The following is a 14,939-nucleotide window of genomic DNA, read 5'->3' as shown; positions in this document are numbered from 1 at the left end:
CAAATCAAATTACAAGGTGGTGACGTTTCAGTCATGTGACCATGGTGTACTTCGTTGTTATACTTGAATAAATCAAAAGTCAAAAAAGTTTTGTTAATTAGTGAAGATTATTCTGCTGAACAAAACATGTCATCTTGTTTTCTGGCCTACAAAAATATGTCATCCCTGCGGCACTGTATAGGATAGAAATCTGGGGATTAAACCTAATTACATAAAAAACATGACATGGGTTACAGAATAGTTGGAAAGTTCATTTTATAATTTTCCCCACACCAGGAGTGATCAGGACAGCATTGGCCAATATGGATCGGGAGGTGAAAGAGGAGTATCAGGTTCTTCTCCAGGCCAAAGACATGGGAGGTCAGCTGGGGGGGCTTGCCTCCACCACCACCATCAATATTACCCTCAGTGACGTGAACGACAACCCACCGCGCTTTGCTAAGAGTAAGAACATCTCAACAGTGATGTTTGGATGGGTTAATGAATTGTTGATTGGTTTGTCTGTTAAGATGGATGTTTTTTCCTAAATTGTACGTGGCCTTTCCTCATTCTTTCAGGTATTTTCCATCTTCGGGTGCCCGAGTCTGCATCAGTTGGCTCAGCAGTGGGTCGGATTCAGGCCCACGATTTGGATGCTGGTAGCAATGCAGAGGTGGATTATGCCATTGTTCCAGGCGATGAGGGCAACATGTTTGACATCATCTCTAATGGCCACAGTCAAGAGGGAATTGTAGTCTTAAAAAAGGTAAACACACTCATTATCAGCTGCACATACACTCATTACAGCAGTGGTAAGATATTATGAGTGAAACTGAACACATCATGCACATTTTTTAAATTAAAGTCTCCAATAGATGGGAAGGATTAGGCTCATTTAAATTAAAAATCCTTTAGATGTATGTGACATATATGGTGACACCCATGGGTACTGGTGGGAACAGCAAGTATGTCCCAGAGCTGTGGGGGCAGCAACACTCTATCAGAAATAACACAGTAAGATGGTTGGTAGTTGTTACCTTCATGAGGAGTGGGAGGTGTGCAGCCTGTTACCTGCAACTTAACATCACAGTATGGTTGCTCCTTATCGATCCATTCCATTGTTATGCTTCTGCGTCGGCAAAAGCAAGGGCCAAAGCAAGGGCCAAAGGCATTAAGTTTTAGGGTTGTCTGTTCTTCAGAGGTCAAAGGTCAAGGTCATGGTGAACTCAAATAACACAGTTTTGGCCTTGTGAACACAATATCTCCAGTACTCAAAGGAATACTTTTAATTCAGATTGGTTGATTTGTATCTGTATTCTGATTGGTTAGTAAGGTTTTAGTTGTATTCTGATTGGTTAGTTGGTTTGTAGCTGTCTTGAGATTGGTGAGTTAATTTGTAGATTTATTGTGATTGGTTGGTTTATAGCTGTTTTCTAATTGGTTGGTTGATTTATAGCTGTTTTGTAATTGGTTTGCTGGATTGCAGCTGTAATCTGATTGGTTGATTAGTTCCCTTATTCTGATTGGTTATTTGGTTTGTAGCTGTTTTGAGATTGGTGAGTTAATTTGTAGATGTATTCTGATTGGTTGGTTTATAGCTGTTTTCTAATTGGTTGGCTGATTTATAGCTGTATTGTGATTGGTTTGTTGGTTTGTAGCTGTATTCTGATTGGTTGATTAGTTTGTAGCTGTATTGTGACTGATGAGTTGATTTGTAGCCGTATTCTTATTGGGTGGTTTGTGGGTTCATTCTGATTGGTTGATTTGTAGCCGTATTCTAACTGGTTTGTTTGTATCTCTATTCTGATTGGTTAGTTGAAGTTTAGTAGGGGTGGGCGATATATCGAATATACACAATTAGGGATGTTAATAATTAACTGTTTAACTGTTAACCAACAATATGAATTTTGACAGTTCTTCTCACAGTTAACAGACTGCGCACCAGACTAACCCTGTCGACATGTTGCTATTTCTCAACAACCAGTAGACAAGCTGTCCTGTATGCTGAAGTCTGAGGTAGGCCCGAACTGTTTATTTTATTTTGAGTTCTGAAAAATGCAACTACAAGTTTATGCTTTGTTAACCTGGGAGGAGGAGGAAGTTTCCATACAGCGCTCTCATTGCTGGAGGATTTAATGCGTGTTTTTGTTTTGTTAAACTGTTTATACATTAGCAAATCTGGCTACTGTATGCTATTTATTTTATTTATATAATATTTTCCTATATGGGAGATCTAGCTTGTAGACATGTTCTGATTGGTTGGTTGTAGCTCCATTCTGATTTGTTAGTTGGGTTATAGCCATATTCTGATTGGTTAGTTGGTTTGTAGCTGTATTCTTATAGATTGGTTTTTAGCTGTATTCTGATTGGTTGCCTTGTAGCCAAAATTTAATTGGTTGATTTACAGCCATATTCTTATTGTTTCATTGGTAGCTGTATTCTGATTAGCTGATTTGTTGTTGTATTCTGATTGGTTGATTTGTAGCCATATTCTGATTGGTTGGTTGGTTTGTAGCCATATTCTGATTGATTGATTGACTTTATTGTCCAACTCAGTGGATATTTATCTTCGGCTTCTGCCAAAGGAGGTACAATAAAAATAGGTATAATCCACATGAGAAGACATGCCATTATAAAAATGTAACATGTACAACATACAATTGTGCAAATGAGCAGGTAGCAGCAGATACGTTAAATAGATAAATAAATAAATTAAAAAAACAGAGAGCAAACCTTATAAAATAAGAAACAAGTGTTCTCAGATACAGTCATTTTGTGTTAGGTGCCTGTATGGCATAGGGAATAAAAAACTTCTTGTATATGTTCCAGCTGGCCCTTGGTAGGTAGGTGTATTCAAAATTTAGGTGTAATTTGTTTTTATCCATTATGTCTTTGGGTCCATCTGACCATCCATCTGTCCCATTCTCGTGAATACGATATCTCAGTAATGCTTTGGGGGAATTTCTTCTAATTTGGTACAAACATTCCCTTGATCTCAAGGATGAAGTAATTACAGTTTGGTGGTCAGGGGTTAAAGTTCATGGGCACGTGACCTCACAAAATATGTTTTTGGCCTTGTGAACGCAATATGTGAGTGATGTCTTGGGGGTATTTCTTCAAATTTGGCACAAACGTTCACCTGGACTCAAAGATAAACTGGTTAGATTTTGGTGGTTAAAGGTCAAAGGACAAAATCATGGTGACATCACAAAGCATGATTTTAGCCTTGTGAATACAATATCTCAGGATTCTTCAAGAGAATCCCTTCAACTTTGACACAAATGTCCAGTTGGACTCAAGGATGAACTGCTTAGATTTTGGTGGTCAAAGATCTAGGTCACTGTGACCACACGAAACATGTTTTTAGTCATAACTCAAGAATTCACGTAGCAATTATGACAAAATATCACACAAATGGTAAATATTTTATGACTCTGGATAAACAGGGATGTAACCTGAAACTTGTCTGAGTGACAGAGGCATACCACCACGGTATTAATTATAGTTTTGTTCATGTTTTTTAATTAACAATTACTGTCAGCACCTATAACTGTATATAAAGATGCAAAATGTGTCTCCACTTCCTCCCACTGTCCAAAATTGAAGCCAAAATATCCTGGAGATGAGTGCTTCCCTCTAGTGCAATGAAGATGTTTTACCTTCACTTTTGGGGAGCTGTGATGTTGTCCATCTCTATATACAGTCATTGGTCAGCACTAACTTTGGTCAATTACAAATATATTGAGTTTCCTGTGACTACTTTGCAACAGAATCCACCTTTTGGTTTGCTTTATGAACTATTTTATCATTACTATTATTAAGTATTTGTGCTTAAATGATGCGCTGGTGGCAGCGAGTCCTCATAGCTCATAGTTTTTTTGCAGTATATTAGTATATTTTTTGTTGATTGACATCTTTATTATACGTTGTTGTTTTGTCTGATGATGAAGAAAATAATGTACATGAAGGAAGAACTCCTGTCTTTAAAGTGTACCAAATATGGAATTAAACATCCCATACCTACTGAGCTGAAGAAGCTATACCAAGGAGACTGTCAGGCCACATTTTCTCTCTCTCTCTCTCTGTATTGTCAAGTGTTCAAAATCACATTCTTCATTCTTGCAACAGCATTTTTCTTGTGATCTGCTGTCAGTGATCTAAGAGTTGGAGGAATGTGCTGATCTGGCTGTGATCGCAAACATTCTACCTCTAAACCTTCCCTTGAACCAAGCTATTAGACCAGATAATGCCTTTGACACACAAAGGCATTACACACACACTCTCATGCACACAGTTTTCATTTTGCAGTGTCAGCCATTGGGTTCCCCTGATGATGTGTGATACATATCGAGGAGGAGGAATATGGAGAGAAAAGAAAGAATCAAGAAGAGAAGTCATACGTTTTGTTTACTGTCCCAGATTTATTTTATTTTGATACGATATCCAATCAGTTGCAGTGAAAAAGTCTTGCATTTCTTTTACTTAACATGAACTTCATTATATGACACTTACTCGTAGTGGCGCACGGCATTCAGTTTCACTTATTTTAACGCCTCATAAAGTTTTTAACAGGAAAGAAGATCACAGAGAAGAGCTCCTCCAAAAGGAGTGATCTAAGGACTCAGAAAAACTTGAACTGTTAACTGCTCAATCTAGACAGATACCACCTCATATCACAATCACATACACACACACAGAGAAGCACACACCGGAACACACAGCAGAAATGTCATATCACATCAAGCAGAGGCTTTTATTTCAGACTATCCTCTAAATCAGAGCAGACAGGACAGCCATTTTTTGAGCAAGAAACCTGCCCAGCTATGTCTCTTATTTTAGAAATGAGATAGCCCATACATCCATGGTTTTCAGCACCAACATTTAGTTCTCTCTCATTGGCTAGGTTGGCTTACATTGCCTATTGATCTCTGCAGATTTTTCAAAGTACTGATATGACTTGTCTTCAAATATATATAGATATTAGATACATATTAGATGAGTAGAGGTAGATTAGTGATGTTAATCAGCTTGTTGATTGGGTTTCCAGTTGCTCTCTGCTGTCCTGTGTTCACCATTTTACAGCAGACATGATAGCAAATCAGTTTCATATATATCTTCATTGTCATTGTCGCTAATTGTGTTAGAGTGCAGACTGAGTGTTGGTCTGTTTGTTGATACTCAGTGTTTGTCATTGAGAATTGTCCAACCAACAGAACAGATTCAAAGGCTGAATAATAGTCCTGCTATCACACATTTCCTGCAGACAGTAAGAGTTGAGTAATCTCAGTCTCACATTTGAGCTTTTAACAACTTTCCCACTTCATTCACTGTAATGTCTTGTGTATACAGATGTACAAATTATGTGGATTATTGTGAGAATTTGTCAATAAATGCTTACTTCTAATGCACATTTTTCAATAAAATGATTTAATAGGCTGATATGATACCTGTTGAATCTATGTATACAGTATATAGACAAGAATGTGAATAATTAGCTGAAGGAAATTTATTATTTATGATATTTCTGATGTGATTATATTTCATATCATGTGGTACCATTTCAAGCTGACTAAGATTTCTAAATGGATTTCCACATTCAGGGCTCCAGACTAACTTTTCCTGGTTACACTAGTTTGGTGCACATGATTTGGTAGCCCCTTTTTTAAATCTAACCTATTTCTTCATGAAGGAGGCTCTGAGGCTTCCTCTTCTTCAATTATGTTAAACAAAAATGTAAAATTATATCACTAGATTTCAGTAATGATGTACAATAACATTCATGATTTTTGCAAAGAAATACTAACTTAAAAACCTGTTATTGAATCATGAGAAAGAGGGACAGACACACAGCATTGTGTGCCATAGTAACTCACCCACACACCTGCCTGCATGCGCATGGCCCGAGAGTAGCAGCAGAATGGGAATAAATTACAGGTTTATGGATATTTCTTAATTTACCCTGATGATTTGAAGAACTTTTTGTTTCTCTGTCTGTCTTTTTCTCTTTGTGTCTAATTGTGTCTAATTGTGCTATTCACACTGTTAGAGACTGTGTATGTTACTCACATGCTATTAGGTTTACTGGGAGATTTAAAATTTTTTAGTGTGATATGACAATATGATATCGATGGAGAAGGATTTCAGCTCCGCCGGTCCCCGCCGGCCCAGTTTAACCCCTGGCTCTGTTATAGGCAGAGTTTAATCGGATGACCATTTCATTCTCCCCCTGAAAAGAAGAGGGGAGGTGCTCAGTCCCAGCAGGTTTTGTGATACAAGAGTGTCAACTTAAATTGCGTGGATCACATTGCTTACCCTACGTACACATCGTAGCATTGCCCTCATTCTGCAACCAAGGGTACTGAGTTAGCTTGTTGTCTCTGTCTGTCTCTGTCTACACCTGCATTCTAGATGAAAGTGCAGGTAGTCAGACCAACTGAGCCAGTGAAGGAAAAAAAATACTTAAAATACAAAGCAGCCTAATGATCATGCACTTGCATATATGCAACCATGTGTCATTTTAACTCACACACTCAAAAAAATAGTGGCATACGCAACCAGTTTGGTTGCAGTCTGGAGCCCTGACACCAGAAGGTACACTCTACACTACTTACACACGTAACACTTACACTTACAACACATCACAGTATTTGATGCTGTTTAAAAGTCTCTTATAGATTCAAGTGTGTTTCTTTTTATTCTGACAAGAAGTCTTAGTGCTGTTGTTTGTTTGTGTGGATCTCAGGATTCAAAGCAACAGACAAAAATGAGCCACAGCATACAGGTAGACACATACTCCTGAGGTTGACATACTAGGTTTGTGTATCACCGGCTGAAAGTTTTATTAGAGAATAAATATAAGCATTGTTTTGTGAGTCTGACATGTTTGGATGAGTCTTCTCCAAGTTAGAATTATAACTGTCCCTCATTTAGTAAAAACATTAAGGATGACAGTGTTTTGGAACAGAGCATATTCAGGATACATCAGAGTACTTTACATCAAGAAACCTCGTTAGCTCACCTGGTAGAGCACATACCATTAATGCTAACCCAGCAGCCTGGGCAGCCTGGGTTTGAATCCAGCAAGGACTTCTCCCCTAACTTTTCTGTCTCTCTCTACGGTGGCCCTGAGAGCTCAATGCACTGCAACTTAAGAAAACACAAGCAAAGACATAAACACGCTGCAAAAACTCAGAACACAACAACTCACCACACATGCAAATACACACGGGTTGGACTCAAACCCGGGCCGCTATGGTTAGGATTACGCCTTCATGCCCCATCTCCCACCGACACACCTACACTTGTGTCCACTGGAAACACTTCCTTTGTGTTTTAGGACTGAATTTTCAGAGTGTTTGTTTATTTGCATGTGTTGTGAGTTTTTTTGCAGCGCATGTGTTGTCAAATTGATGAAGATGCTTTCTGAATTTAAAGCAGGTTTGTGTATTTACATGTGTTGTGAGTTTTTGCAGCGTTTTAGTCTTTGTATGTGTTTTCTGCAGTTTGTTGAGCTCTCAGAGCCATTGTATCTCTCTCAGTATCACATATTATAACAAAGGCCAGAAATGCCCAAACAAATAACTAATGATAAGGATTCTGGTTTATGATGTACTAATGTTAGACACAGGACTAATCACATGTAGATTGTTTATCTCTCTAAAAAATGCTGATTCAATGAAAAGCAATAAATCATCATTTAGGTCTCAGTTTGGAACTTCTGCTGTGCATTTAATTCTTTTAAAATGTATAAACCATAGACTATAAACTAAAAAATTCCTGGAGAAATTTTGAACATGCCTGCTGCTTGGTGTGTGTACTTCACTCCTGACGTTTCAATCTGTACAAAGGACGTTACTTTCAGTTTCATGCATGTCGTAGACATAGAAGACTTATCCTGACAATAAACTGGCCACAATAATGGTTTTTAACCAAAACTGCCCTCACATCTATAGAAAGACATGTACACACACGCAAAGAACCACACATCAACATACACACACAAGTACACACAAATACACTGTGTTGGTTTACCTTAGAGTTGCTATCATACCTGAGTTAAAAGGCTAAGAATAAATTAGTTCAATTAGCCAATCAGAATCAGCTTTGCCCATTTCTGCCACGTCATGCCTGCTCCTGAATTTGTATTGCAGTCAAAAAAGGTGGAGGGTACTCCCATTACTTCCTCAAAAACCATTAAAGATATCAGAATGAGACCAAAACTGGGTGATACAGGATAAAAATATCTCTACATTTTCGATATAAAAATAGTCAATGAAGGTTGGATATTGTGGGATTTTTAAGGATTTGAGGAAACTTTTCAGGGATGGCAGTTAGACTTCGCAGTTAGCTCCGGTTAGCTAGTGGAGCTGTGCCTAAAGTAAGACAGCAGACATCGCTGAAGATGTAATAAACATCCAAATCTTCTACACTGAAGTTACAACAAAACCACACTGAGCGAGCGAGAAAGAGGGAGAGAGAGAGAACATAGTGCTAACTGCTAAGCTAAATTAACTAGCAGATCTGAACAGCATGTAAATAACTGCTGAGTTAGTGAAAGTAGCTAAAAGGAGCAGAGAGCTCTAAGTGCTGCAGAACTTATGTAAGTTTAAATGTACAGCAGGTAGTTAGACACTGTGATGAAAAAACAGCAACATTAACTGTGTTCAGACAGAGCAGCAATAAACTCTACCAGTAACAGAAACTGACTGGAGATAGGACACCACACTGACGTAAGCACGTTAACACGTGAACGGCGTCACTAGTATTAGTTAAAAGACATCAGTAGAAGTAAATCACTGTGTAAAAATGTTCTCAGATAAATGAATGAAGAATGTCAGTTCAAATGTTTCTGAGTAAACATGTTACTGTGTTACATTTGAATGGAGAGGGAGGGGTAAAACATGTTATAGGGTGATAATAATATATGATGAAACTATAAGATTAAAGAACATCTTTAGGTTACCAGATATATCAGTTCCCAGGTGATAACAGCAATGAAATCAACCAATTAACTGTAGTTAGGCATTTTGGAGCCTGAGCATACACCTGATAATTACTGATATGCTCATATACTCAGATGGCAATTTATTGGGTTTATTATTTAGTTGTTGATTCAATTGATCACTATGGAGGATGTAGTGTATATCATATTATACAGAGATGTGTCTGTTATTTAGCCTACCTTCAGTGATAAAAAATTATGAAGGGTGAAGGGTGGGGATGGTGATGGTGGTGGTGGTGTGTGTGTGCAAGTGTGTATTGCAGTCTATGGGAGAGCTACTATGATGGCTGAACAGTTTGAGCTCAAAGCTCAGAGTGAATTCATTATGTCTGCTGCTGTATTTACTGTCGTACTGTCCAGTCTGAACTGTAATCTCTCTCTATAAGCACTAATTTGTAAACAGCTTTCTGCCTGTGTGTATGTGTGTCTGTGTGTGTGTCAGTGTGTCTGTTTTATAAACATCACAGAGATCAAAGAGTCTTTACGAGCTGGTTCGAACACCTGTGTCTAGCTGGAAGACACAGAGCTGACTCAGATCTGGGTGTGACTTTGGCTCAGCGAGCCTCTCTAACCCTGACTGTGGCCAGCTCAAGATCTTTGTGCAATGCATATCTGGCTTTGGTGTTTCTAAAGCCAAAAATGTGGACACAGGAGCGAGTTACAGAAAAATGTCACTTTTTGTGCAATACACACCTATTATAAATCTGAAATGGTCTAAAAATGACAGAAAATGTAAACTGTGGTTTCGTGTAAACTGTAATAGTTGTCAAAATACCAATTTAACCCAAAAGAGTCTCAAGTCTTGTGACCCGTTTAACATTTCAACCATTTTTCTACGTTGAAGTATGACGCAGCAGTAGAGCTCCAAAGTTGGTCCTTTTGAAGACGTCTCCCCATTCATTCTCTATCGGAATTTTTTCACCTTTTATCGCCATTAACGTCGCAATGGTTACTCAAATCACTTAGAAAAGTCATAGCATACAATTCCCAATCGAGCCGCACTCATTGATATATATACAGTATATATTGGCTTGTTTTTTTCAAATTTCGATATGGAAGATGAATAAGACAAGTAAGTATGCAGAATAATAAAATATGCCTTCAATGCTATTGCATTGCAGGCACATAATAATAATAATATTTATATTGAAAGAATAAAATGACTAGTTCTCATACCATACCAACATTTTTTTCTCATACAAAAAGTGGGGTTGTTTTCATTTTGGTGGACAAGACATTCATGTTCTTACATTTGCCTGAGATGTAACAAAATAATGTAAGAAAATTATGTTACTTTTTTTTTCAAGTATATTATACAGCCCTTATATGGTTATGGTTATTTTACGATTCTGATTTTATATTTCCACGTCCCTCTATTACTTCATTCTTGTGTTTCTGCAGACTCTTGACTATGAAACCAAAAAGTCATACACTTTCAAGGTGCAGGCATCCAACACACAGCTGGACCCCCATTTCCTCCACCTGGGTCCCTTCAAGGACTCAGCAACAGTAAAGGTGAATGTCCTTGACATGGAGGAGCCTCCTGTCTTCACCAAGACCTCCTATTATATGGATATGTATGAGGACACTCCTCCAGGAACCATCATTGGCTCAGTGACAGCTCATGACCTGGATGCCAGCAGCAGCGCTGTCAGGTAACACGCTCTTCATTAGCTTGTTTTTTGAACAATATTAACAGCACCTAGTACTGCATGTAGCCACTGTCAAAGTACAGAAGAGAACTCAAACATATTTTGATTCAGATTTGGTATAAATATTTAACCTTGTTTATTCCTATCCTAGCTTTTACCTTTCAGAGTTTCCTAATCAATCCTGGAGGGTTGGGACTCCTTTAGGGAAGACATGAAAAGGTTTCATTGTCTTACTAGCCTGATAGTTTTCCTTTCACAAGCATGAATTTCATTTGAAGGTACATCCTAGAATGTGCCAGGTCAAATTGTCAGTTTTGTGTCCTGATGTCATTGGGTGACATTGATATGTTCTTACAGAACCACTACATAAACTGTAAGGAGTTTTAAAGATGTACAATATGGCAGATGTGAGTCTTTGTTTCTGATTGCCTTTACCTTCTTTGAGCATACATGTGATCAATTGAGAGTTGCTTTTACAATTGACTTTAAGTAGTGGGAAGCTACTGGATATACAGTAGGTGTTTTAGAACTTCTTTACTTTTGAGACTTTTGTAGTGTATTTCTTAAAAGCATCAGCCCTCATTAAATACGGTGCGAAACACCAAACAACCAAACAATTTTTATACCTTGGTGCTTAAAAACAGCAAAACTAGAACTTTGTTGTTCTTAATGGGTTTTCTTTATTGTGACCCTTGTGAGAGCATTTCTCTGAGCCCTTTGATGACAGAGCACCCAGCTCACCACTTGAACCTGTTACCCTCTCATGTGGACTGGTCTTGTCTCTGCAGGTATTCACTGGAATGGCACACAGAGTCTGACAGCTGTTTTGACATTGACACTGTTGAGGGAACCATCTCCACTAATGAATACGTGGACAGAGAGACAGCTGTTCAGCACAATATTACTGTAGTAGCAACCAAAGTCAGTAAGTATTTCACAACAACAACATCCTGCATTCAGAACAAGCATACAAAAATAATAGTATCATTTTTGATTCTATTGTTTCAGACCCTCTATATAAAGCGACAAACTGTCCAAAGACAATCACATCACCAGATACAAAGGTCAATCAGTTCATCCGTCAAAATAACTACCTCATCACCAATGATCAACGAATAACCATGAACCAAGAGAAATCAACACCAAACAGAATAATTATCTCTACATTTCAAGACTGACTGGGTTTCACACAACATATGTCCAAACAGGGTGCATACATACACACATACACAGTGCTACACTCAAAGAACCACCACATATTCAAATACACACAGGCTCAAAAGCTTCAGCGCATAAAGGGCTATTTGAACAAATGCAAAATGTCATTAACCAGAAAGCACATCTGATCCAGACAGTTGTATAAAGGCTGTCACCCCATATATGAAAGCATCTGAAAATGCTACATCCCCATGGGGTTTCAAATTTTACTTTAAGTATTACAAATCTAACTGGAAACAAATAAACAGTCTGACAGTGAAATAGTTGCTGGATGATTGCACATGTTTTTGAGAGCGATGAGTCAACCACTCATACCACTGGTACATAGAGTGAAAGTGAAAGAGTAATCCTAACCCTTATTTTATAGGTGTTTTTTAACTGATCATATTTACGTACTTGCCATAGTCACACCAGACAAACATGTCACAGTCTTCTTCACAGGATTCTGAACATTATCAATCTCATTGGAGTTAAGATAATTTTGTAGGCCATTTTATTACTTTATTTGATAGAGACCGACAGGAAATGCAGCGAGAGAGCAAGAGAATGACATGCAGCAAATGCTCTGGCTGGTCGGGAGTCAAACCAGGGACTTGCTGCTCAGGGTGTTTGAGCCCATGGGGTGCGCACCTGCCTTCAGCACTCAGGTCATCCAAGATCATTTTGTTTTAACCTACAGCCACGTGTCACCTCAGTTCACTATCTTTTGTATGTAGTTCTGGTTTATAAATGATAAAAGGCGCAAAGCGTTGTAATTGTAGGTTTAGTAGCAGCTGTATCTCAGCAAGTAGAGCAGATTGTCCACTAATTGCTTGGCAGTTTGGCAATCTGATCCCTGCTCATGTGTCCTTGAGCAAGGCATTGAATCCCAATGATTAGGCCAGTAACTTGCATGCCTTTTAAAAAGCTATCAAGGAGCACTTGTCAAAGGAAACAGAAGATCCCAACAGCTTCCCTTAATCTGAGATGGGCCATGTTTGTTGACAAGTCAGCCAGATCCTCCTACCCAATGTGCTTAATGAGATTTGTGGGCAGACTCTAGATGACATGAATGCTCATTTAGTATTATTCAGATAAAATATCCAGGTACAGATTGTTGAATATTAATACCAGATGGAAACACAGTCTAAAAGTAAAGCAAACTAAAGCTTTGGATCATATCATACATTAGCAGATGCACTTTGCCCAACTGTCATATAAAGCAAATGGATTATTGAAAGTTGATTCTTGAACTTGGAAACATCAGTTGAGAAAACATTCTGACCATATGATCCATTGAACAGCTTATCTGGAGCTTCTCGTCATACAAAATTACCTTTGTCAACAGATGAAATGTTTTGTAGTTTTGTAGTAAACCACTGCCACGGTCCTTTAATGTCAAATTGTGCACTGTACAACTTTGAATGAAAGTTATCGTCTCGTCGTCTCCCGCTTATCCGGATCCGGGTCGCGGGGGCAGCAGCCTCAGCAAAGAGGTCCAGACGGCCCTCTCCCCAGCCACTTCCACCAGCTCCTCCCGGAGAATCCCGAGGTGTTCCAAGGCCAGCCGAGAGATATAATCCCTCCAGCGTGTCCTTGGTCGGCCCCGCTGCCTTCTCCCGGTGGGACATGCCCAAAACACATCCCCGGGGAGGCGTCCAGGAGGCATCCTCACCAGATGCCCGAACCACCTCAACTGGCTCCTTTCGACATGGAGCAGCAGCGGTTCTACTCCGAGCTCCTCCCAGATGACCGAGCTCCTCACCCTGTCTCTAAGGCTGAGCCTGGCCACCCTGCGGAGGAAACTCATTTCGGCCACTTGTATTAGCGATCTTGTTCTTTCGTTCATTACCCAAAGCTCATGACCATAGGTGAGGATTGGAACGTAGATCGACCGGTAAATCGAGAGCTTCGCCTTCCGGCTTAGCTCCCTCTTCCCCACAACGGACCAGTTCAGCGCCCGCATCACTGCTGACGCCGCCCCAATCCGCCTGTCGATCTCCCGTTCCATCCTACCCTCACTCGTGAACAAGATCCCGAGATACTTAAACTCCGCCACCTGAGGCAGAGCCTCCCCCCCGACCTGTTTCCGGCTGAGAACTATGGCCTCAGACTTGGAGGTGCTGATCTTCATCCCAGCCGCTTCACACTGGCTGCGAACTGCCCAAGCGAGAGCTGAAGGTCGGCACTCGATGAAGCTAAGAGGACTACATCATCCGCATAAAGCAGAGACGAGATCCTCCCACCACCGAACCCAAACCCCTCCACCACCCGGCTGCGCCTAGAAATTGTGTCCATAAAAGTTATGAACAGAACCGGTGACAAAGGGCAGCCCTGGCGGAGTCCAACCCCCACCAGGAACAGGTCCGACTTACTGCCGGCTACGCGAACCAGACTCACACTCCTTTGGTACAGGGACTTAATGGCCGCTAACAAGGGACCATTCACCCCATACTCCCGGAGCGCCCCCCACAGGGAGCCCCTGGGAACACGGTCGTAAGCTTTCTCCACATCCACAAAACACATGTGGACGGGATTGGCAAACTCCCATGCTCCCTCCAGCACCCTAGCGAGGGTAAAGAGCTGGTCCACAGTTCCATGCCCAGGACGAAAACCACATTGCTTCTCCTCGATCTGAGGTTCAACTATTAACCGGACCCTCTTTTCCAGTACCCTGGCATAGACCTTACCAGGGAGCCTGAGGAGTGTAATTCCCCGGTAGTTGGAACACACCATCTGGTCACCTTTCTTAAAGATGGGGACCACCACCCCGGTTTGCCACTCCAAAGGCACTGCCCCCGATGTCCACACAATGTTGCAGAGGCGTGTCAACCAAGACAGTCCTACAACATCCAGAGCCTTGAGATACCCAGGGCGGATCTCATCAACCCCCGGGGCTCCGCCACCGCGCAGTTGTTTCACTACCTCGGCGACTTCTGCCCCGGAGATTAGACCATCTATCCCCAGGTCTCTTGACTCTGTTTCCTCCACGGAATACGTGTTGGTGGGATTGAGGAGCTCCTCAAAGTATTCCTTCCACCGTCCGACTATATCCTCAGTTGATGTCCGCAGCTCCCCGCCCCCACTGGAAACAGTGTGAGCGAGTTGCC

At 40.4% G+C, this 14,939-nt stretch overlaps 1 protein-coding gene across 1 annotated transcript in view; it reads left to right on the top strand.

Moving 5' to 3' along the window:
• Positions 1–14,939, top strand: part of LOC111233866 (cadherin-12-like) — a 112,703-nt gene that overhangs the window by 50,065 nt on the left and 47,699 nt on the right. The window contains exons 7-10 of the mRNA XM_022761767.1: positions 277–444; positions 558–745; positions 10,382–10,635; positions 11,421–11,557. Coding sequence (XP_022617488.1) covers positions 277–444; positions 558–745; positions 10,382–10,635; positions 11,421–11,557 — 747 coding nt within the window. The remainder of the gene's footprint in view (positions 1–276; positions 445–557; positions 746–10,381; positions 10,636–11,420; positions 11,558–14,939) is intronic.

Source organism: Seriola dumerili, unplaced genomic scaffold, assembly GCF_002260705.1.
Source record: "Seriola dumerili isolate Sdu_G_001 unplaced genomic scaffold, Sdu_1.0 BDQW01000432.1, whole genome shotgun sequence".
Lineage (NCBI taxonomy): Eukaryota > Metazoa > Chordata > Actinopteri > Carangiformes > Carangidae > Seriola > Seriola dumerili.
The sequence above is the reverse complement of the archived record's forward strand: the minus strand, read 5'-3'. Positions and strand labels throughout refer to the sequence as shown.